Source organism: Phodopus roborovskii, unplaced genomic scaffold (assembly GCF_943737965.1).
Source record: "Phodopus roborovskii unplaced genomic scaffold, PHOROB, whole genome shotgun sequence".
Classification (NCBI taxonomy): domain Eukaryota; kingdom Metazoa; phylum Chordata; class Mammalia; order Rodentia; family Cricetidae; genus Phodopus; species Phodopus roborovskii.
Window position 1 is genome coordinate 2,119,513 of NW_026125538.1, and position 26,422 is coordinate 2,145,934.

Below are 26,422 nucleotides of genomic sequence, written 5' to 3' on the forward strand. Positions count from 1 at the left end.
AGCATAATTCTAGTAGTTGAGCACCCTGTTAGGCGGGTGGTGGTGGTGGTGGTGGTGGTGGTGGAGGGGGAGGGTAGCTCAATGCAGTAATTACTTTTTGGGAGGAAGAAGCCTGATCCATTGCCATCTGTTTAACTCTATAGCTTGGATTCTCTACACCTGTTCTTTCCATTTGGCATTACCTTCAGCTGTCTTGGTCTTTTCCTGGCCAAATACCTTGGTCTCAGTGATCATTGTACCATAATCTTCTATAAGACAGACTGCTTCTTGCTGTGTAATTTCTAACATTCATATTAAATAACTCTTGCTGTAGCGCAATTCTTCCTTAGCCTACTACCACTGTGGTAGTAGGTTTTAGGTGGTGTCATAGTGCCTTTTGATTACTTTAAGTATTTAATTTTTCATCTTCCTTGGATCCACTTGGCCTCTCAGCTAAACAGATTTCTGCTAAACAATTTGGTGTTACAAATTGTCTTATAGGAAAAACTTAATAAAATGTCTGTATGTTAAAAAAAAACAGAAAAAGAAAAACAAAAGAAAACAGACAGTAACCGGAAATAGTATGCATTGGTCTGAGTAAGTTTCGCCTTCAATAGGAGGATGTGATTTGTTCTACCACAGGATCATGGTTTGAATCAGTTTCCAGAGCTGGCAGAGCTGGTGCTACACAGATCAAATTAAGTTGCATGATCTTTCATTTGGAGTATCCTAGCCTGGGACTCCCTGCCCCCTAGCCAGATAGAATTCATTCCCTGGCATGTAAGGGAATTAAAATTTCCTCAGGCAATGTTTATTATGGTACTGGCTCTGGAGGAATGTGGCAGAACTGCTCACTTGGATAACTTCGTGCCAGGCAGTGCTGGGTTCCTTTATAGACATGAGGGAGGGACAGTTGCTTTCTCAGGCTGGCAAATTCCTGTTCATGCTTTCCCTGAGAGGCATCTAGGTGAAGTTCATTCAGTGAGTCAGTTGATGCAGTCTGGGGGATGGGGTGATGAAGGATGCATTGTCACCCCCACTCCACAGGAGCACAGCTGTGACACATCTGGGGTTTAGTCCTTAGCCTTAATGCAGAATATTTTAAAAAGTTTTAGTTATTTGTAAAGTTGAAGTTATCTAAAGGTTTGAGTAGGAGGATGCATATCCAAGGCAGTCTATTCCTATAGGGAGGAAGCAGAGACTAGGAGAGCAAGGGAGGTAAGGAGGAGAAGAGGGACCAAAGTCTTTATAAATGAGCCTCAGAAGTGTCATACCATCACTGCTGTTGTATTTATAGGTCACACAGGTTGACACACTGTATAGCAGGGGATTGCACAGGGTTGCTTGAGATCTTTGTAATCATCTCGTTGATTGGCTACCATCTACTAGACCCGTGCTCCGTGTGTGTGTGTGTGTGTGTGTGTGTGTGTGTGTGTGTGTGTGTGTGTGTGTGATTTTGTCTCAGACTCATAGGCCTACGTGATCCTTTTACTCTCAGCTCAGTCAGTTGGCACTACAGATGTGTACCCTTGAGCTTGGCTTCTGTTAGAAAACTACCCACAGTCCCAAGAAAACTACCACACAGTCCAAAGTATTTCAGCAAGGCAAACAGTTTTACAGGTGTCCAACAGTGTGTAGCCAAGTCAAATCAAATGGGCAAGTACATCAAATGGGGTTGTACTGCGTTTTTATTCTGAATGCAAAGGAGCCTTGTGCTTTATTTCGAGAGTCAGATGTTGGCTTCGTGTTCTTACCAGGCTTGCTAATTCAGAACAGCACAGCTGATTGGCAAAGGGGGCAACTTTTTTTTTTAATGCTCTGTGGAAATTTATTTTTTGATTTAACACTGTTATGAATTCTTCCATTTTGTTTTATGAGTATTTCCTTTTTTTAAAATTTAAAATTTGCAACAAGCTTGCTTTACATGTCAATCCCAGTTCCTTCACCTTCCCTTCCTCCCCATCTCCCCAACCCTCATTCCATCCCTTTCTGCTCCCCAGGGAGGGTGAGGCTTTCCATGGGGGATCTTTAAAGTCTGTCATATCATTTGGAGCAGGGTCTAGGCCCTCCCCCATGTGTCTAGGTTGAGATAGTATCCCTCTATTGGGATGGTCTCAAAATCCATTCATACACTAGAGATAAATACTGATCCACTACCAGAGGCCCCATAGAGTGCTCAGTTCTCCTAACTAACACCCATGCTCAGAGGGTCTAGGTTAGTCCTATGCTGTTTTCCCAGCTATCAGACTGAGGTCCATAAGGTTCCGCTTGTTCAGGTCAGCTGTTTCTATGGGTTTCTCCATCCTGGTCTTGACTTGGCAAAGGGGACAGCTTTTGAACCAGGATGCAACTTTGAACACATCTCTGATCTTGGAAGAATGCTGATTCAGAGGAGGCTTTTTTCTAGGGCGATTCTTTTTTTTTTAATTTAATTTTATATAACAAAGTCCATTTAAATGAAAACAAACATTTATACACAATATTTGGGAATTTGGGCGTCGTTCTTTCCAAACTACTTCCTGCTGGTAAGGGGCGCTGTCTTGGGGGGATTCGAAGAAGATTCAGATATCCTAGCTGTAGTCTGTAGGGCTGTTTTGTCCAGCTGTTTTGAATGTAGGATCAGCTTGTACTCTGTTTCAGGCGGTCTGGTGTGATCAAACCACATTAGTCTGGAAGGAATCCACATCTTTTCATTTTCTGTGGAAACAAAAATAGAAATCCTTTTCCCCAGTAACTTGTTCTTCAAGTTAAATTTTGGAGTCAAAGCATTTTTTTTAATTTATTATTTTACATGTCGATCCCAGTTCCCTTTCCCTCCCTCCCTCCCCTCCAGCCCTCCCTCCCTCCCTCCCTCCCTCCCTCCCTCCCTCCCCTCCAGCCCTCCCTCCTTCCTTCCCTCCCTTTTACCCTCTCTGCCCTCTCACATGCACTCTAAACACCCTCCCCTCCCATCCCCCCACCACAATTCCATATGTAGGGGAATGCCATCCAGTTGGGGTCATGTAGATCTGACAGGTCCTGTGAAGTAGGGACTAGGGCTTCTCTCCTGTCTCTAGAATAAGGCAGTTATCCCTCCATGGGGGATATGTTTGCAAAGTTCTAGGGTGATTCTTTACATTTTTTTTTTAAAAGACTGAACTTTCTCTGTGTCATTTAACTCTTTAATGGGAAAAATCCTAGCACATTTTGTTAATATTTCCCATATGACTTACCAACTCACGTCAATAATTTGTTGGTATTTCTCATCAAGCATATTGATTTTCTACATTTTAGGTTCACTGCAGAGGGTGAATGAAACTCCACTTGCCTGAAAGCAGTGTGAGGCAAGGGTTGCAGGTGCTGACCGCTGGGGTTTGGGCTGCTTGGCTAACACAAGACACAGTTTAGATTTGGAAGACAGTTGCAGTTTACTTTCACACAGACTCCCAGCATTATAGTCATTCTGTCTTGTCACTGCCTCCTCAAGATGGCTTCAATGGATGTTTTGGATTTATGTTATTTTTACTTATGTGCATGTGTGTCTTTCTATATGGATACATGTACATGAATGTAGGTGCTCTGGGAGACTAGAGGGGATGTTTCTCTCTGGAGCTGGACATACAGGTGGCTGTGAGCAGCCTGGTGTGCATGCTAGCAACTGAACTCTGGTCCTCTGCAGAAGAAGGCCTACTCTTTCTTGTATAGTGGATTGTTTTAGGCAGGGTCTCTGTATTATATAGCTCTGACAGTCCTGAAACTTAGTATGCACACCAGGTTGGCCTTGAACTCATAGAGATCCAAAGGCCCCTGATTTCCAAGTGCTGCGATTAAAGGCACTTGTCACCATGCCCATCCTCAGAGGAGTCAGCCTACGGAAAGAGCAAAAATGTTTACCAGCTATAAAGATTGAATAAAACTAAATATCAAGGAAACAAACAACCCAATTAAAAAAATAGGGCATGGAAAAAAGAGTTCTCAGAAGATACACAAATAGCTGAGAAATATTTCTAATATATGTTTAACATCATGAGTCACTGGGGAATACAAATTAAAGCCACTTTGAGAGTTCATCTTACCTTGGTCAAAATGTTTAGTAAAGAAAAAGACTACAAATGCTGATGTGGATGTGGGGAGTGGGAACATTCATTTACTGTTAGTGGGAGTTCAAACTTAAAATAGGCATGGGATTTCCTCAAGAAGCTATCCATCACATGATTCAACTATATCACTCTTCTGTATATACCCCAAAGACTGTATCACATGACAGAGATACCTGCTCATCCATGCTGATTGCTGCTCTATTCATGATAGAGAAAAATGGAAACAGTCTAGATGTCCATCAATAGATGAATGGTTAATAAAAATGTAGTGCATGTACACAATGGAATATTATTCAGCTGTTAAGAAAAGTGGAATCACCCTCTTTTAATCCCAGCACTTGGGAGGCAGAAGCAGAGGCAGACAGAGGCAGAGGCAGAGGCAGAGGCAGAGGCAGAGGCAGAGGCAGAGGCAGAGGCAGAGGCAGAGGCAGAGGCAGAGGCAGAGGCAGAGGCAGAGGCAGAGGCAGAGGCAGAGGCAGAGGCAGAGGCAGAGGCAGAGGCAGAGGCAGAGGCAGAGGCAGAGGCAGAGGCAGGGTGATCTATGAGTTAGAGGAAAGCCTGGTCTACAAAGTGAGTTCTGGGACAGCCAACCTGTTTTACAGAAAAACTCTTGTTTCTAAAAACCAAAACCAAACCAACCGACCAACCAATCAACCAACCAATCATCCAACCCTTCCCCTCAAAAGGAAAAATGGAATCATGAAATTGATTTTCAGGTAAAGGATGTAGTTGACAACAGTCGTTCTGTGTAAGGTAACCCAGGCCCACAAAGACAAGCATCACAAGTGTTCTCTCATTTGTGGATGATTTTTCTGAAGCTTTAGATGTACATCTTTCATTTGGAAACCCTTCCAAACCAGGAAATTAGTAAGAGGTCATGGAGGGGGTCTTTAAAGGGAGGGAAAATAGAACTCAGTGCTATAAAGGGGGAAAGGGAATAATGGTATGGGAAGGATTAAATGGGGTGGATAATGGGAGAGCCAGGGAGAGGAGGAGATATGGAGAGGAGTAACTAACACTAAAGACCTTCTGAAAAAAGTCTTATAAAAAAGTAACATCACAGAAGTTTACTAAAATATAAACACATAGCCAGGCAGTGGTGGCACATGCCTCTAATCCCAGCACTCAGGAGACAGTGGTAGGTTGAACTCTGAATTTGAGACCAGCCTGGTCTATAAGAGCTAATTCCAAGACAGCCTGCCACAGAGAAACCCTGTCTTGAAAAACCAAGAAACAAACCAAACCAAACCAACCAACCAACCAACCAACCAACCAAACAAACAAACAAACAAACAAACAAAATATCCACAAGCCTATATAGAAAATTTAAATGGGGTGATCCAACACAGGGGCAACAGTGATCCTACTAGATAACTCAAGATAACAAATATAAAGCCCAATGCCAGGAATTGGTTGTATCTAATGGAGTTGCTGGCTGGTGAGGTCACACAGAACCCCAAATAGTATAGACTAATTCCATTGCTCTCCAGAACTTGATGGCAAAACCTTATTGCTGAAAACACCACATACTTGAGAAATAATAGGACATGTCAAATTGCTACTGACTTGGAAGGCTTGTACTGGCTGGTTTTCATATGGTTGGAAGATGCTATTCACAACACTGGAGAAGGAAATGAACCATTAGTCTTGTCAGATGTGAACCTGGTGACCAGCCTGGCAAGATATACCCATTGCTGCAATAGTGACATAAATGTCATGGGAATAATCATCTACTTTCTGAATGGATTTAAGGTTCACTCCAAAAGATGGAACTTATACCTAGAACAGTTACTGGTGCTAAGAACCTATGGCTATACAAATCATAGGGCCTAGGGAAGAACCTACTTCAGTCAAGTTACTCTGCTAATGGTATATAATAGTAAACCAACCCCCAACAACTTGCCATTATACCCATAGGCCTTCATCACAGAAGCTTCATTTTGCAGCAGATAACTATTAAAGCAGAGATGCACACCTGGTCAAGCTGTGGAGAATAAGTAACTGGAGATGTTCAGCCCAATTTGAGACATCCATGTCACATATATTCCTCTTAGGGTTCAGGGGTCATTGCAGAAGCAAAGCAGAAAGGTTTAAGAGCCAAAAGTGGTGCATACAAGGAATCAGTGTTTTCCAGACACAGTAGAGAAGCTTCACATATGAACTTACAGTGGTTTTGACTACATGCATAAGCCTGTACAAACTCAAGCTGGTCCAAATCCCAACATAAAGAAAGGAGGCAGGCATGTAATCAAACTTCTAGATAATGAGCTATTTGTAATTGCTAGATGCCAGAGAGGGAGTGTTAGTTTACTTTATAGGTGTGGTCCCTTGGAGGTCCAACACACATCATTGATGGCCACATACTCAGAAATGTATAGACAGCAATTATTGCATTCAATGAGTTAAAAAAAAAAAAAAAAGAACCCAAAGTTGGGTGTGCACCAAAAAGAGGATGTATTGAGAGAAGGTGGGTTGAGTACTAACCTTACTGTTATAACTCACAATACAATGTTTTTTTCCCTATACTAATGGAATCATAAAGTCAAACTTGAGTTTTGAACAGTTTCAACATCTCAAAAAGGAACAGTTGCTATCTACTTCATTTCTCTATTATTTCAGTCCCTGGAAAACATTTATGTACTTTCAATATTTACAGATTTGCTTATTCTGAAATATTTCATATACCTGGAATTCTATAAAATGTCTTCCAATTCAAGGGTACTGTTCTACTTGCCTTCATATCCCTGGTGTATAGTGCAATGTTTCCATGTCCACACAAGCTGATGTCATGGAAACTGCAAAAGTTTTGGAACTCTTCCTTATTTAGAGGCAAGTGGTTTTAGTGTCCATTTATTAAATTGCTAAATGAGTAAGACTAATAACAGGAAATGTATTGAGTCATGAAACTTTTAATAATGCCCCTGGGTATTCACTGATGGCAAGGTCAACTAGAGCTATTCAACAATCACTTCAAGATTGTGTGTTTGATGGATAAAAACCCCTGAGTTTGCAAGCCTGAGATATTCCCAGTGCAGGATTTTGTTTTCTGTGATTTCGTATCCTAGGTGTCTAAAGTGTAGGAGAACAGAATCATTAGTGGAAGAATGGAATAGATGGTTTCTGTTGTCAACTTGGGGGAATTTATTTTAAACAGGTAAGATGGGTAGAATTTATATGTAAAGATGCATTAATTACTCATTGCTTTGTGCCTTACAGAGAGTTTAATAGAGCCACTGGATTGACTGATTACAAGTCTTTCTATCTTTTTCCTACCTCATCTTTATAAAGAGTGTATTGTTATTTATTTAAAAGGGATGTTGATCAGGGCTGAAAGGAGATCAAGTCATCTTCCAGGGACTGTTTGCTCTAAAGGGTGAACAGAGTGGTGGTCTTTCTATCCTTCACTCCATTGCCATCTTTAAGGCCATTGCAAGCATTGCAAGAAAGTTCTCCAGAGAGGTAGAGACATACATTCATACACACACACACACACACACACACACACACACACACACACACACACACACACAGAGGTGTGTGTGTGGAGAGACAGAAAGACATATGGAGGGAATAAACTGGAGCTGGAATCTTGCTTTTTTTTTTTTCTGGGAAACTGTCTTTAGGGCTTTCTAGTGAGTGGCTAAGGCCTGTCCAAATTGTTAAGGATCATCTGCTTTTTCCAAAGTCTACTGATTTAAGTTTTGAGCATGTATCATATTACCATCACAGCAATAGCTAGGTCACTAGCCAGACATCTGGGTTCCACAGCATAGCTGAATTGATGCATAATGTTAACTGTCATAGTAATTAAAGTGTTCATTTTACCTACTTTCTTAATGAGAATAAAGTGCAGTAACTTGCTCAAGAGTATTCTTTAAATATATCAGTTCACAAAAAGGTCTTCACTTGATGTTTATGAAGTCATGCAGACAACAGAAGAACCTAAGATTAAGTAGATTTGATTTGACATAGAGTCCATAACAGCTCACACTTTCCTAGAACACAATTTTAAACTTAATGTTAGTATCAGGTCATATCTCCTCAAGTATGCCATATATTTATGTTACCTAGGCTAAATACACTTCTTGTATTCAAAACATGCAGAATTAATGTCTTCCCTTTGAGTGACAAATCTGAGGAGGTATTAATGTAAGTTCTAGTGGTGGTCATACTTAGTGACTGTTTGAAGTGATACTGGAAAAGTGAGGCTGAATTCTTCTTTTCTTAGCCAGAAAGACAGAAAAAGTAATTTGAAAGGACAAGTCAAAATTTTCAGAGAAAGAAAAATCTTTAAAACTAACCCAAAGGACCAATATTACAATGATATAATTATTCACTCAGAAGACCAGTTACCTAAATCAGAGAGAGTTATTTATTTAAAACATTTCACTGTTTGTGTTTTATTTCGTGAAGGAATTATGAGAAAAATGAATGAGAGAACATAATTCCACTATAATAATCAGCCAGATCATTTCTGGACAGCTGGGGAACATTGGTAAGTGTCAGCACTCTTCATTGACACTCCTTCCCGTCCTTTTGTGGGTCTGCACCTGGCTACACCGTGACACGGCACTGAACAAGATTCTTTTCCAGGTATTTATCTGATAGATTGTATTTATGTGGTTTAGAAGCTTAACAGGAGTACTATTAACTTAGATTGACTTTAACCCCTCTTCTATATTCAGGGTTGACCTCATTTTTTAAATGTGCTCCTTTCTGTAAAGGTGACAGTCTACAAGTGTGTTTGTATGCACACACATAGCTAGCATGCACATGTGTGCACATGCAGTCTCTCTCTCTCTCTTACACACACACACACTTCTCACTCCCCTACATACATACATGCATGTATTCACACACACACACACACACACACACACACACACACACACACACACCAAGGCACCTCAAGATATTTGAGGCCTTTTCTGTTTCACTGAGGCATGTGTTTCTTTTTCTGATTACTGAAAGACTCACTAGACTGTGAGGTTTGGGGTATGGTGGGATCAACGCTCTCCCTTCCCTCTGCTTCCTCGTGTTTGAATGTCTAGCACAGTTCCTAATGATCCCTGAGCTTGACATAATCTTCCAAAGAAGATTATGCGGTCATCTAGTCTTTGCTTATTTGTCTCATCACCTGTGCTCTGAAAGTCAGCTCAAAGACCAGCTTTGGGATGTTCCAGAGATGTGCAGGACTAGCTGCATGGGCTTCCCTGTTATGGTGGCTCTCTGGGCCTTATCACGACTGCGCTCACACATGTGGGATGTGAAGTTGAGGCATTTTTCTGTGTGCAGTGTGGAAGGCTTTCCTGTGTTTCTTTGAGTGCTTTGTTTTCTGTGTTGTTTGGCCATCAGGCAGGTGATCTCATTTATGTTGTAAAGAGTCAAGTCTTAAAATAAAACACAATGCATCCTATTTGAAAGACAAAAAAGAAAGAAAAGAAAACAAAGAAATTAAACCCAATCTGATAAAAGATCCAAGAATTAATTTAACTTATTTATTTGTAACAAATCACTAAACAGAGGAGACCTATTGTGGGTGCTAGGATGGAGTTCTAATCTTGACATGATGAAACCAGGCCTAAAACCTATTGCACTTAATTTTACTAGGAATGTGAAGTTGTGGAAAGTTTAAAGTGTTTCTGTGAACACCTCTGTGCCTCTTTCTACCTCATCCCCACATTCTATTGGTGTAGGATACTTTCTCATACTGGATTTATTCAAGCAAGATCTTGGTAACCCAGCATTTTATAGATACACCTGAAGCTAAAATGGTAGGCTACTGTGATGGACACTGAGGCTTCCCTTTGCCAAAGGAGCCCCTTCTACGTGTGTCTTCACTGAGCTTCCACCCTGCAGTTCTCAAATAGAGGCCATTTAGAAACATACAGTAGATGACAGGCAAATACAGTTTGGGGATTTCTGATACAATGACAGACAGCAGTAGGCTTAAACTGGGGCGTCTGGAAGCAAAAAGGCTTTGATCTCTGGCAATGCAGTAACCTCTACAGAGGAGTGATCAGCAACAGGGAAGTCATTACTGTCTGTGATGGGGAAATGCTGAGGAATTCTGGAACTCTAGGAAAAGCTGAAGAGAGCTGGCAGCTGGCTTTCACTGCCTCACTGTGCACACCTTGGCCCTCGTGCCCAGTGGGGCTCTGGCCCTTTGGTTCTCCTGCCCCATTACAGAACACACGTCTACTGCTGTGTAGGCCATCTTGCTCCCCAGATTTGATCTTTTCATTTCATTGTTTTCTACCTGTAATGCTACTTAATGTTTTTCCAGCTAAGAAGTATTTCGTGAGTTCCTTATTTTTGGGACAAGTACTTTGTTATATGGATAGAAAAATAAAATGTTTCCCTTTCTTCAAGGGGTGCATGGTTAGGACCTACTGTTCTTTAAAGTCCTCACGTGTTTGCTTGCTTCTTGTTCATTTAGTGTGTTTTAAGCAGCATGGCACTGTGTTTCAGCACGCAGGCTTTGGGAAGTTTGATTCCTCCTCCTCAGCCTCCAAAGTGCTACAACACCCAGATAATAATTTCTTTATTTTAAAATATCTATTACTAAGTCAATGAAAGAGGATCCTTCCCTCTTTATCTTTCTATTTTTTTCTGCCTTGTGTATGTCAAGTGAGTACTTGACCACAGGGCTACACTGCAGTACAGGCTTTTTAAAAAGCTTTATTTTTATTTATTCTTTGTACCTTTCACATCATAATCTCAATGCTATTTATTTCCTTTTCCCTTTGTATCTGCTCTCCCAAATAAAATAAATAAAATTTAAGAGAAAAAAAAAATCAACCTTGTTATGGCAGTTGTAGTGTGACACAGTGAGTCACACAGTAAACACTTTTATCCATACATCTTTATTTGCAAGTGTTCATTCCAAAGAGTCATTGGCCGGGTTTGAGGCTTCCTGTTTCTGTCACACTATGGATGCTGGGCCCTCACTGGAACTCCTCTTAATTATCCTGCTTTTGCCCTGTGTCATGGAAATCCTGCAGCTTTGGGTCTGCAGGACCGGCCCCTTCATGCACTCCAGCAGATCACAGATGGGGTGGATACTGGGGTGGGCCAACTCATAACCCTGGTTCTGGGCCTGGGTAGTTGCAGGGTTGGTCAGCCCACCAGTTCTCCTCTGTTTTCATCACCAGGATGAGCTCTCCAGCTCTGCCCTGGCTAGTTCACCCCTAGCAGCAACAAGAAAGGGTTGAGGCCAGTTTTCCTGCTTTCACACCCTCAGGGTTGGCACTCCCACATCTGGACCATCAGGGGTAGCTCTATCCAGGCAAGGTACAAATGCCACTCTCCTAAGTGCTGCAGCTGGTGAGGGACAGGGACAACTACATTCTGATCGGTAGCCATGTTGAGAACCACTGCCTTAGGTTACCACACATAAATTCAATTCATTAATTGTTCCACAGAATTCCATATTGTGCCTGTACAACAAAAGTTGTTTATTTATAGGGATCAGCAGTTAAAAGCACTGGCTACTCTTCCATAGAAGCCACATTCAATTCCTAGCACCCACATGGCAGCTCACAACTGTCTGTAACTTCAGTTCCAGGGGATCTGAATTCTTTTCAATCACCACCAACACCAGGCACATACATGTTGCATATGTATACATTTAGGTAAAACATGGATACTGCTAGAATAATAATACAAAACTTAAGAAATATATTTCTTTATTGATAAGTGTTATTTGTTTACAATGCCCTGCTTTACTAAAAAGTATTCCTTTTAACAAATTAATTAGTTTTACATCTTGGCCACAGTTTCCCCTCTCTCCTCTCCTCCCATTACTCCTGACCCCCACCACTCTGTTCCCATCTTCCAATCCAATCCTCCTCTGTTTCGGTTCAGGAAAGGGCAGGTCTTCCATGAGTATTAGCATGGCATATCAAGTTGCAGTAAGACTAAATACTTCCCCATGTATTAAGGGAGGGCAAGGCAATCCAGTAGGAGGAGTAGGGTCTCAAAAGATAGTAAAAGAGGAGGCAGCCCCTGCTCCCACTGTTAGGAGTCTCACTAGAGGACCAAGCTACACAACTGTAACATATATGCAAAATACCTTTGCAGGGTCCCTGGTTGTTGGTTCAGTCTCTGTGAGCCCCTATGAGCCCAGGTTAGTTGATTCTGTGCATTTTCTTGTGATGCCCTTGACTCCTCGGGCTCCTACAAAAAGGTATTTTAGTAAGCAGGTATCTTTAGTTACTAGTCCCATAGTTCTATGAAATACAGTCTTAAGAAAAGAAATATAGTCTTGAAAATGAGATTTCTTGGGTCTAGAAGTACAGACATTAAAATTGTCATTGGCACTGCCAACTTATCTCCCACAAAAGGTTTTAAGAAGACTGACTTTCAGTGATACTATGTAAACAATGATCAGTTTTTCATGAATTTATCAATGTGACAAAACAAATGCATTTGGCTTTAGTCTCGGACTTCCACTGCAGGTGAACAACTTTCACTTAGACGTACTTCTCATTTGCGATTCTTTCCTGTGGCCTTTGTGTTTATATTTTTTGCTCATTTTCAATTTGATCATTTGTCTTTATCAAATTGTAAGGGTTTTAGAATGAAAGAACATTCTCCTTTTCTGCAATATGCTCTGTCATTTTCCCCCTCTGACTTCTCTTTGTCTTGATAACTTATATAACACTACCATCTAATAAGATGTTGAGAATATACTATTAAATGTCATCCTTATGTGCTGTTTCCATAGTTGTCATGTTGGTAATTTTGTCACCATATTTGCTAATGGCTCAATACAAGCCTCGTCACGTCTTACTGTGTTCATTCAGACTTCCCCAGCCCCAATCATATGACTGTGAGGTTGCTTCAGATAGTGCTAGGTTTACTATCCCTCTGCCGTTAGCTTTCTTTGTAGTTTGCACACTGTAAGAGATTACCTTACTCTAAGTGAAATAATTGGATCAAAGCTTCATTTTTTTGGTGATTTGTGCTGGTTATCTTATAGCTTATGATTGACTAACCAGCATGAACAATTAGGATCAATGTGATAATATTTGTACACCATATTTCCTGGAAGAAAATCATATTGCAGAATTTCAAGAATTATAATTTGTGGCTTATTAGTTTTATTGTGAAGGAATGATTGGTTTATCAATGTCTAAGAAGTTAGTTTAGTACCAAAAAAAAAAATGGTTTAGGAAACCTTCAGTGTACAAGGCACCTGAAAAGTGCTGCAAGAGGTAAATTGTGTGGTTACTACATTTTGGAAAATTAAAAATTTTGTACAACTAAAATCTAATTATGTTATTTTTCCTCTTCCTTTTTCTCTTCCCAGTCCCTCCCACATATCCTCCCTTGTTCCCTCTCAAATTCATGGCCTCTTTTTCTTTAATTACTGACCACTTGGTACTGGATAACCAAATAGGGGTCTCAGCCCTGGGGAAGACTATCTCTTCCAATCTCAGTATTCCTTAGTTGCCTGTAGTTCTTCGTTTAGGGCTGGGCCCGGTGAGGTTCCTCCCTTCCATGTTAGTGTGCCTACTGGTATTGTACTTGTTCAGATCTTGCTTAGACAGCCATATTGAAGTATCACGGGTGAAGCTTCCCTGTCATTTCTAGGAGACACTATCTCACAGCAGGTTTTCCAGGTCCTCTGGCTCTTACAATCTTTCTGTTACTTCTGTACTTTTGAAGAAAAGTTTAGTTAATGAAAATAAAAACTAAATTTCATACTTTCTATTATAGTTCAGTATAATAAGACAGTTATGAAAGAGAAGCAGGTTTTTTTATTGAATCAGGACAATTTTCCTAAAGTCAGTGTTTTGGGATAATAAAAAAAAATCAAGTAAAAGATACATTGTATTTTAATGACTGTAAAAGGACATTGGACAATACAAAAGACTGTCAAGGTTTTGAAGGTCACTTATCTTAATAGCAGACAACGAGTAATGAGTGGTTTTAGCTAGAGTTTCATGATTTTAGAATTCTAATCTGATTATTCTAAAATAAATAGCCAGGTAAATAACTGGTAAGGATTTTGGATAATTTACATATTCATGCTAAGCCTCATAGGAAAACATTCATTTCAACACTCCATACTCAGGATAATTTAAAATTTATGCCCTCCTCAGATCCTCTGGAACACTCATTAGATGGGAGCTCTAAACCAAACAAGAGTGACTGAGTTTGTCTTCCTGGGCCTCACTGACAACTGGGTGTTGGAGATTCTGTTTTTCATACCATTTACAGTCACTTATGTGCTAACTCTTCTGGGGAACACAATCATTGTTGTTACCATAGTCTTTAGTCCACGTCTCCACACTCCTATGTACTTCTTTCTGAGCAACCTGTCCTTCATTGATATCTGTCACTCATCTGTCACCGTGCCCAAGATGCTGGAGGATTTGCTTTTGGAGAGGAAGACCATCTCTTTTGACAACTGCATTGCACAACTCTTCTTCCTACATCTTTTTGCTTGTGCTGAGATCTTTCTGCTGACAATTATGGCATATGACCGTTATGTGGCTATCTGCATCCCTTTGCACTACTCTAATGTGATGAACATGAGGGTCTGTATACAGCTTGTCTTTGCACTGTGGGTGGGGGGCACTGTTCATTCACTTGTGCAGACCTTCTTGACTATTCGTCTACCCTACTGTGGTCCGAACATTATCGACAGCTACTTCTGTGATGTGCCTCCTGTCATCAAGCTGGCCTGCACAGATACATACCTCACAGGGATTCTGATCGTGTCAAATAGTGGAACCATCTCCCTCACCTGTTTTCTAGCCTTGGTTACTTCCTACACAGTAATCCTGTTTTCTCTCCGAAAACAGTCAGCAGAAGGTCGTCGGAAAGCCCTGTCCACCTGCTCCTCCCACTTCATGGTGGTTGCCCTGTTCTTTGGGCCATGTATCTTCATCTACACTCGGCCAGACACCAGCTTCTCCATTGACAAGGTGGTCTCTGTCTTCTACACTGTGGTCACCCCTTTGTTGAATCCTCTCATTTACACCTTGAGGAATGAGGAGGTGAAAAATGCCATGAAGCAACTCAGGCAGAGACGAATTTGTTCATGAAGTGTGGGGAGCATTATAAGAAACAGCAACAGTTGTGGCTGCATCCTTAACGTGGAAGTAACAAGTGACTCTGAAGCACTGAGCTGTCTCTACAGCCATGAATGTTTCTTTTCTTCTCTCTCTCTCTCTCTCTCTCTCTCTCTCTCTCTCTCTCTCTGAGACAGGGCTTCTCTGTAACAGCCTTAGCTGTCCAGGGTCTAATTCTGTAGACCAGGCTGGCCTCAAACTTACTAAGATCTACCTGCCTTTGCCTCCTGAGTGCCGGGATTAAAGGTGTGTGCCACCACTGACCAACTCTATTTCCTTAATAAAATACTTGGATCAAAAGTTAAGCATTTGGATAAAATTGATTCTAACTTTTTTATTTTTGTGGTTGACCCTTTCACACTGGAATCTTGTCTACCTCAACGTCTCAAAGATTTTTGCCTATTTTGTTGTTTTACAAATTTTATAGTTTTATCTTTATGTTCTAGGTGTATGATTTCTCTGGGGTTTAGTTTTTACATGAAATAAATTTGAGATTCATTTTTATTCATCCATTGCCTTGATTTGGCACAGTTCAAGATGGCTGTTTTACTATTAAATTACTTTTACTGGAAATGACTTGATCTTTCAAGTATGGATTTATTTGTAATTCCTTACTCTGCCACATTGACTTACCTGCCTATATTTACAATAAATACACTGTTTTGGCTATTTTAGTTCTATAAGGGGCTTGAAGAGACGTTATGTGAGTCTTCCCTCATTGTTCTTTCTTAAAATTGTTATGCATTTCCACATGCATCTTGGGAAAAGTCGGTCTACAGAGGAGAGTGCTGGAATCTAGACTGGGGTCACATCATCTCCAGAGGCAACTCGGGAGAGAGCAAAACTGAACAATATTCAATCTCAATCCATTAATTTGAATGAGCCTATCATTTCCTTGTGTTTTATGATAAATATTATTCTTATTTATTATTTGTGTCTTTCATATCATGTATCTCCATTTCATTCATTTCCCAGTCCTTTCATATCCACCCTCTGCCCTTGAAACCTCCCCCTGCAGTAAGATAAAATAAAATTAAATGGAAAAAAAAATAAAGAAAAAAGAGAGAGAAGGAAAAAAAATCAACTTATCTTTTCTTTATTAATACTATAATTTAAATTTGTGATAAAACACAATTAACTAAATCCATCTCCAAATATCTTGTTACTTAAAAAAATATAAACAATGCATTTCACTCCTATAAGGAAAAATGAAATTATGGCAGTTGCAGGAGCATGGATGAAGCTGGAGATGACTATATTAACTGACACAAGCCTTAAGTAGGGGTGGTGTTGCATGCCTGTAACTTCAGCATTTGGCACGGGGAGGCAGGAATATCAGGAGTTCAAGGCCAGCCATGGAAATATTGTGAGTTTGAAGTCAGCTTGGGTTTCATGAGGCCTTGCCTCAAAACAAAACAAAACACAAAACAAAACAAAAAAATCAACCAACAAAACAACAAAAACCAAGATAGATTTGAAATAACAGTCATATATTTTTACTCATACATGGACTCCTGTAGGAAAAAAAAACACAGTACAAATAAGACATGATAGCAGGATGAGGACCACATTGAAAAAAAGCATTGTAGGAAGAATGGAATGATGGGAACAAGTAAGGCAAAGGGAGAAGAGACATCGCTATCTGTATTTATCAGGAATGAGAAGTGGGAATAAGAAAAGGCAATTCTGGAAGTAAAATACAATGGCACAAATTTATGAAAAACCATTTTGCACATTAAAATTATAAAAAATAAAATCAAACATTCTCTTAACGTGTCTACCATCTCTTTATTTTATAGACTTAATTTTCAAGCCTTTTGGGGGCCATTGCTTCTTTTTTCCCATCACTGAGGTTGGATATTCTAACAGTGGTTGTCTGAACATCAGACAGGCAGAGAACCAGGTAGGTTCAGTGCATAAAGCTGATGCCTCAGCAGCACCAAGTCAGTGCTGAAAAGCCAGGAAGATCCCTGGAAAGTCATTGGTATTGAGATTACCCTAGAGGGCCAAAGATAATGGAGTCTGATGTTAGCATCGGTAGATGCCCAGATTTAGAGAAGCAGCAAAAGCAGGCAGGAGCTAGTGTTTTGCAGAAATAAAATTACATATGTTATCTTTATGCCATGGACATTGCTAAATTCAATCACAAGTTACTCTAGACAAATTCTTCTCTTTCCTTTTTCTTCACTGTCCACATCCTTCTTTTCCTTCCTCTCTGCTACCATTCCTCTTTTTTATAGAGATGGAATGCAAGGCCAATGGTGGCAAGCATTCTGCTATCGAGTTGCTGTGTTTTAGACCTTCTGTAGAGCCTTCAGTCTTTCACCCAGATAACAGCATCATTATGAATGTTTTGCTTCTTTCTGGTCTGTGTCATGTTTGCTTTCCTTTCTGTCTTACTGTTCTGACTAGTTCCTATAAGATAGTATAGAACAGGGGTTTTGTAGTATAGGCAGCTTTGCTTTCAACTGAGGAGGAAGCTTTCAGTGGTTCATAACATATAAAGTTGGGGCCAGAGAGATGGCTCAGAAGTTAAGAGTACTGCTGTTCTTGCAGAGGACCTGGGTTTAGTTCCCAGCACCACACAATGGCTCACAGCCACCTGTAACTCATTCCAAGGGGTCTGACATCCTTTTCTGACTCAATGGGCTTCTGTATACACAAAATACACATGTACACATCCAGGAACACATACACACGTCAAGTATGTTAATTTCAGGGATTTTCCCAGATGTTCTTTCTTTTCTTTCTTTTTTTTTTTTTTATTATTTTTTATTTAATTTTATATAACAAAGTCCAATTAAATGAAAACAAACATTTATACACAATATTTGGGAATTTGAGTGTCATTCTTTCCAAACTACTTCCTGCTGGTAAGGGGCGCTGTCTTGGGGGATTCGAAGAAGATTCAGATATCCTAGCTGTAGTCTGTAGGGCTGTTTTGTCCAGCTGTTTTGAATGTAGGATCAGCTTGTACCCAGATGTTCTTTCTAAATGTGAAGCAATCTCCTCCTCTATGTAGCTTCTGTGAATTTTTAACATGAACAAGTGCAGAGTTTTGTCAAATGCCATTTCTGAATTTGGTAGATATATATTTTTGGCACAGGCTGTGATGATTATATATTAGTTATATATTTTTTCTTATTAAGTTGGTTAACATAATTCATGCAGCAGTCCTTTCTCCCTTTTCAGGCTGAGGATTGAACTCATAATCTCATGTATGCTAGAAAAATGCTCAGTTGTGAGGTCAGCTCACCAGAGACCGTCGCGTAGACACTCTGAAAGCCAGAAAAAAAAAAAAAAGCCTTTATTGCTAGCTGGTGGCTGCATGGGGAATGTGCCCAAGCCATGCAAACCTGAGTCTTATAGCTCTTTTTCTTTAATATACAAAAACCATACACTGGAAGGCACACTTCAGTTAGTAAGAAGTGGAACTTTAGAAACCCAAAAGGAAGGCTGGCACATTTAGGGACTTTTCACTTAGGTCTTTGACCCATTATGGTAGGTGTTGGGGAACTATATGGTGGGTTTTAAGGTCAGAATGGTGCCTCTACCATGATGCCAGTAAGGACTGGAGGCATGTTATAGCTCTACCACTGAGCCACATCCCAGGCTTTCATATTGAAAATTAATTGCCAAAGCAACGATTTTTATTTTCAAAACTTGAAAAACTGCAGTTCTTCTGCCTCAATTTCCCAAGTGTGCACTATGACTGTATGAAAAAGTGTGCTTGCTATTATGAAAAGATATGCTTGGCATTCACAAGGCCCTGGAATCACATATCCAAAACAAAAGGTGTTGCTTTTGTGAGTCTGGCCAAGCACTTGGCTCCCTGGGGTAGGGGTTTGAGTCAGCTCGGGTTACACAGCCAGTTTCTGTCAATTAGTAAGTGAATGAATGATCAAACAAACAATAAACAAGTAAATAAAACAGAGGCATGGCTTATAGAAGGTGATTAAGCAAGGCTGGACTTGGGCGTCCTTACAAGAGGGCTTGATGGAAAGTGCTCACACCGACTCTTCATCCACCCTTTCTGACCTATGGATATAGTCACAGTTCTCTGCACTCTCCATCCATCCTCTCTGACTTATGGATAGTCACAGTTCTCTGCAGAGGACACAGCAGCCAGCCAGCAATTTGGAAGGATGGAATGGGGCCACAGATGCTGGACCTGATATTGAATTTGAACTTCTCAACCTTCAGAACGTTGAAGAATCAGCTCCTGTGGTTTGTGGATAGCTAAAGCGTGTGATGTTTTATTTTTTATTTTTGTTTTTGTTTTTTTTCAGCAGTGCAAAGGCATGAAGTCATGCGTTAAATCACATTGACTTTAGGTGTCACCTAACCCTGCCTTGTTAGAATAAGTCAACTTGGTTGTAGTTCTTTTCACATACTGTTGACTTTAACCAGTTAATATTTACTTAAGGGTGTTTGAATCTACAGTCATAGAGGTTATTGAGCTGATTTTTTTTATTGTAGCATTTTGTTTAGGTTGACCTAATACACTCAATTTTCTTATTTTTGAAAAATTTTTAGTTCCAATACTTTGTGTTTTACTTTATTTTAAAATAACTGTATATAATTACTCTTGCCAATTCCCTTTTCTCAATTATACCTCTACTTTATGTCTTTTTGGGTGTGTGGTCCAATGAGTTTCCTTGTTTTTTTTTTTTCTGGAGAGTGGGAGCGAGTTTGTTTTCAGGAGCATCATCAACTGTTATCTGCCTATAAATCCTAAGGGAGGGTGGTGGTCATGAACCCCTTCATTTTTCTTTTTCTTTTTCTTTTTTTAAATTTGAAACAAGGTTGTTTTACATGTCAATCCCAGTTCCCTTACCCTTAGATCCTCTCTTATCACCCTCACTAAACCCCAGCCCATCCCCTTTCTGCTCCCTAGGGAGGGTGAGGCCTTCCATGGGGAGGCTTCAAAGTCTGTCCTATCATTTGGAGCAGGGCCTAGACCCTCCCCCATGTGTCTAGGCTGAGAAAGATTCCCTCTATGTGGAATGGGCTCCCACATCTATTCATAAACTAGGCATAAATACTGATCCATTACTAGAGGACCCATAGACTGCCCAGTCCTCCCAACTAACACCACATTCAGGGGGTCTGGGTAGGTCCTATGCTGGTTTCCCAGCTATCAGACTGGGGTACATGAGCTTGCCCTTGTTCAGGTTTGCTGTATCTGTGGGTTTCTCCAGCCTGGTCTTGAGCCCTTTGCTCATCAGTCTTCCCTCTCTGTAACTGGATTCCAGGAGTTTGGCTCATGTTTAGCTGTGAGTGTCTGCTTCTACTTCCATCAGCTGCTAGATGAAGGCTCTAGGATGGCATATAAGGTGGTCACCTCACACACTTACAGTGGGAGATTTCAACACCCCACTCTCAACACTAGACAGGTCCCCCTTCATTTTTCATGATGAGATGTTGACAGTCCCAATCTTGTGGTGATCTCGTATAAATAATCATGGTTGCTATGAGTTTAAGAATACAATGTCATGTCATAGAAATCAGCATTTCACTCTTGTCTCACTCCTTCTTCTGCCTAGGCAACAGGGAGGAAGCTTCTAGACCAGTTCCAGCTTGTTTTTTTCTAGATCCTATGACCAGAATGTTTGGTGTCTTCTGTAATATGGTCTTACCATGTGGTTTAGGTGGGCAATCAGAAATGGCAATTGCATACACACACACACATTCATTTACCCATTCCTCTGTTTTTGTTCTATAACAGCTATTGTGCATAATGCTTCTATAAGCATTGATGTGCAGGTATCTCTGAAATGTTGACTTGTTGACTTGGAGTGCTTTGTGTAAACACCCAGGAATGGTGTTCTTTTGTGTGTGTGTGTGTGTGTGTGTATGTGTATGTCCATACTGATTTCCATACTGAATGGGCTAGTTTACATCCCCACTACCAGGGTATAAGGGTTCCTCTTTGTCTACATACTTACAAACATTTATTGTTATTTTGCTAATGACTGCCATTTTCACTGGGGAGAGATGGAATCCCAATGTATCTTTAATTTTCATTTCTTTGATGACTACTGATGTGGCCCATTTTTCAAATGTTTATTGGCTATTTGTACAACACTTCTGAGAATGGCTTGTTCATTTCATTATCCCATTAGTTGATTGGCCTGTTTGATTTTTTTCCTTTGGTTTTTTGAGTTTTGGGTATTCTAGATATAAACCCTCTCTGATTAATGCAAAGCTGGCAACAGTTTCTTTCATTTTGTAGGCTGTCCCTGTTTACATAACTGTTTCCTTGCTGTGCAGGATGTTTAACTTCAAAAGAATTCATCATCAGTTATTAGGATCATTTTCTGAGTGACTAGAGGAGTCCTATTCAGAAAATCTTTTTTTTTTTTAATCCTTACATTTCCAAGTGTTTACTTTTTCATCTAACAGTTTTAGACTTTCAGGTCTTACACTAAGGGGTTCGGTCCATTAGTTATTGTTTTTGTTTGTATTTGATGAGATATAGGTACCCAACTTAATTCTTCAATGTATGGATATGCAGTTAGTAGCATCATCTACTGAAGAGACTATCTTCCCTTCAATGTATATTTCTGCAATCTTCGCTAAAATGTCAGGTGTTTGTTGATATGTGCACTTCTATTTGGGTCTTCTGTTCTGCTCCATCCATCTACATGTCTAGTTATTTTTTATACCAAGCTGTTTTTGTTACTTATAGCTCTGTAATAAACTTGACCTCAGTTATGTGACATTGGCAGCATTATTGTTTTTATTCATGCTTGCTTTGACTATTTGGTATAGTTTGTACTTCCATATGAAAAGTTAAGATTGTATTTCTTTTCTTATTTAGTTTTTATCCATAATCATAAACATGACTGTGCAATCCAGCTAGACTTGAAAGGGAATGAAGAAAGCATGGAACCCCAAGAACTTAAGTGAGAGCAGAGATTACAGTGTATTGCAAGCAGATGGAGTGGAGATGCTCTGCTGAGCTACAGTTGGAATGGTTTAGTGGGTGAGATGCTTGCAAGTCAAAAGAATTAGAGTTTTCCACAGTCAGAAATGATGATTTTGCTAGTCTTGCCATTCCTGGATCCAAAACACCCCATGGCTTCCACAATGCTCATGCCTTCCTTCACCTTCCTAAAGACCACATGTTTGTCATCTAGACACTCAGTCTTGGCAGTGCAGATTAAAAAAAAAAACAAAAACAAAAAACCACAAACAAACAAACAAACAAACAAAAAACTGGGAGCCATTTGTATCTGGTCCAGCATTTGCCATGGACAAGATGCCAGGAACTGTATGCTTCAGGATGAATTCTCATACTTAAATTTTTCCTGTTGATGAACCCATTGCCAGTGCCATTATGGCGTGTGAAATCACCACCCTGGCACATGAATCCTGTAATAATTCTGTACAAATCCTTATAGCCAAATCCTTTCTTTCCCGTGTTCAGAGAATGAATGTCTTCTAATATCTTTGGAACTTTGTCTACAAACAGCTCAAAGGAGACATGACTCAAGAGCTCGAACTGGCTGAAATATCAAAGAACACGGTGGGCTTGACTGTGGCTGCAGCCAGGTGTGACAGGGGACAGTGCCATCTGCAGGTCTATATTTTCTATTTCTATGAAGAATGGCATTGAGATTTTTGTTGAGAATATACTGAGTCTGTAGACTGCTTTTGGTAAAATAGCAATTTTACATTATTAATTCCTTCAGTCCATAAATATGAGTGTGATCTTTTTACCTTCTAGCATGTTCTTCAATTTATTTCTTGTGCTTTAATGTTTTCATTGTAGAAATGTTTCATTTCCTTGATTAGGTTTATTCTAATGCAATTGTGTATGCATTTTTTCTTTTTCTTTACAAGTGTATTTATGATTGAGTTTACTAATTTTTGCATCTTAATTTTGTATCTTGCCACTTCGCTGAAATTTTTAATTAGTTACGAAAGTTTTCTGGTGGGGTCTTCAGGGTCCCTAATGTATAGAATCACATCAACTGCAAATAAAGAAAATTTGACTTCATTTCCTACTTAGGATTTGGCTAAGACTTCACTGATCACTATGTTGAAGAGAAGTAAAGAGAATAGGCAATCTTGTTTTGTTCCTCTTTTTTTTTTTTGTATTAGGTATAATGTTGGCTATAGGTTAATTGTGTAAAATCATTTATTATGTTAAGGTATGTCCTTTCTGTTTCTGCCTCTGCCTCTTCAGTTTTTTTTTTTTTTTTTTTTTTTTTTTTTTTGGTTTGGTCAAAGCCTTTTCTGTACCTGTCAATCATTATCTTGAATCCTGCCACCTTTGAGGAACTTCTGGAGCTGTTCTGAGTACACTAGACCTGCCTATCCACCCGGGATCACCCAGAATCCCCACCTGCCTGGTCTCTGACCCCCATCGCTGGTCCTCTACTGGAGTTCCAGGCACCTCTAAGAGATCTGCCTATCCCCTCTGGGCCATCCTGAGCTCCTGTGGGCTGGATCCTTGACCCCTATTACCTGGCCTCTGCTCAAGAGGCCTCTGCTGGAGAATGCCAGGCCCAGGCAAGATTTGCCTATTGGTGCAGAAATATCCTGAGTCCCAGGCTTCGGGATCTTTGACCCCCATCGCCAGTCTTCTGCTGGAGCCTGAAATTTGACCCCCATCGCTGGGCCCCTGAGTGAGGAGAGACCTCCTAGATAGCCTGGACCACCCAGAGCTATCAACATCGAACTTCTGACTCGCCTAAGCCCACTTAGGGAGTATGAGAGAGAGAGAGAGAGAGAGAGAGAGAGAGAGAGAGAGAGAGAGAGAGAGAGAGAGAGAGAGAGAGAGAGAGAGAGAGAGAGAGAAAGAGAGAGAGAGAGACAGACCCCACCTGCCCACCTGCACCTACTGGAAGAAGCAATGGGAAGACGGCAATACAAGAAAACACCAAACAATAAAAAGACAAGCATAACACCACCAGAATCTAGGGACTCTATACCAACTAAACCTGAACACCCCAAAGCAGATGAAACAGAAGAGAATAACTTAAAAATTATCATCATAAAAATGATAGAGGCCCTCAAAGACGATGTGAGAAAATCCCTTAAAGAAATGGAAGAAAAAACAAGCAAAAATTTGGAAGAAATGAACAAATTTCTTAAAGAAAGTACAGAAAGCCAAGAAAAAAAAAACAATTAAACAGGTGAAGGAAACTGTTCAATAATTGAAAACTGAAATAGAGACAATAAAGAAAACACAAACTGAAGGAATGCTGGAGATAGAAAAACTGGGCAAACGATCAGGAACTACAGACACAAGCATAACCAATAGTATATAAGAGATGGAAGAGAGAATCTCAGGCGCTGAAGATATAGTAAATCCAACAAATCCTTAACACACAACATCCAGGAAATGTGGGACACCGTGAAAAGGCCAAACCTAAGAATAATAGGCATAGAGGAAGGCGAAGAAGCTCAGCTCAAAGGTGCAGAAAACATATTCAACAAAATCATTGAGGAAAACTTTCCCAATCTGAAGAAGGACATGCCTATGAAAGTACAAGAAGCATACCAAACACCAAATAGACTGGACCAAAGAAAAAAGACCCCTCAACACATAATAATCAAAACACCTAACATACAGAATAAAGAAAGAATATTAAGAGTAGTGAAGGAAAAAGGCCAGATAACATATAAAGGCAGACCTATCAAAATTACACCTGACTTCTCCATGAAAACTCTCAAGGCCAGAAGGTCCTTGATAGATGTTCTACAAGTACTAAGAGTCCACGGATGCCAGCCCAGGCTACTATACCCAGCAAAACTCTCAATCACTATAGATGGAGAAAACAAGATATTTAATGACAAAGCCAGATTTTCACAATACGTATCTACAAATCCAGCCCAAACTCCAACCCAAGGAAGTTAACTATGCTCACAAAGATGCAGGCAACAGATAATCCCACTTCACCAGAACCCAAGGGTAAAGCAGGACAAATATATTCACAATACCATTGCCTACAACAAATCTAAAACAAACAAGCATTAACAATCAATGGTCCTTACTTTCCCTCAACATTAATGGTCTTAACTCACCTATAAAAAGACACAGGCTAACAGAATGGATATGAAGACAGAATTCATCCTTTTGCTGCATACAAGAAATACATCTAAGCTTCAAAGATAGACATTACCTCAAGGAAAAGGATTGGGAAAAGATCTTCCAATCAAATGAACCCAAGAAGCAAGCAGGTGTGGCTATCCTAATATCTAATAAGTTAGACTTCAAACCAAAATTAATCAAAAGAGATGAAGGTGGTCATTTCTTATTCATCACAGGAGATATCCATCAAGACAAAGTCCCAATTCTGAACATCTATGCCCCAAATATGGCACCCCACAGACCGGGAAAGATTTTCACTAATCCTACATCTGACAAAGGGCTGATCTCCAAAATATACAAAGAACTCAAGAAACTAGTCAACAAATCACCAAATAACCCTATTAAAAAATGGGGTACGGAACTGAAGAGAGAATTCTCAATAGAGGAAATCAAAAAGGCTGAAAGACACTTAAGAAAGTGCTCCACATCCTTAGCTATCAGGGAAATGCAAAACAACTTTGAGATAAGATTTTACTCCTGACAGAATGGCTAAAATTAGAAACACCAATGACAACTCATGCTGGAGAGGATGTGGAGGAAGGGCAACACTCCTCCACTGCTGGTGGGAGTGCAAACTTGTACAGCCATTTTGGAGATCAGTATGGCGGTTCCTCAGGAAAATGGGAATTAGTTTACCACAGGATCTGGCAATCCCACTCTTAGGCATACACCCAAATGATCCACATCCATGCAACAAAGACATGTGCTCAATTATGTTCATAGCAGCATTATTTGTAATAGCAAGAACCTGGCAGCAACCTAGATGTCCCTCAACTGAAGAATGGATAATGAAGATGTGGCACATCTACACAATGGAATATTACTCTGTGGAAAAAAAAAACAATGGAATCTTGAAATTCACAGGCAAATGGATGGAACTTGAAGATACCATCCTGAATGAGGTAACCCAGTCACAAAAAGGGGAACATAGTATGTACTTGCTCATATATGGATTTTAGACCTAGAGCAAAGGATCACCAGCCTATAATTCACAAGGTGGATTCTAAGAGATTCATATAAGGTGGCTCACAGAAGGGGGAAGGGAGAAGTTCTCCAGAGCACATGGGGAGTGGGGGGGCAGTGAGTTGAGAGGGAATTAGGAGAAAGAGAAGGAAAGGAGAGGAAAGCACGTGGGACTAGGGAGATTGAGTCAGGGATGGAATAGAAGAGAGAAG

The 26,422-nt window shown here is 40.2% G+C and overlaps 1 protein-coding gene across 1 annotated transcript; it reads left to right on the forward strand.

Annotated features, from left to right (window-relative positions):
• The first annotated feature begins 14,188 nt into the window (after positions 1–14,188).
• LOC127216262 (olfactory receptor 1509) lies at positions 14,189–15,115 on the forward strand. Its single transcript, XM_051176884.1, has one exon. It carries the CDS (start codon positions 14,189–14,191, stop codon positions 15,113–15,115), a length of 927 nt encoding a protein of 308 aa, XP_051032841.1.
• Positions 15,116–26,422: the final 11,307 nt, after the last annotated feature.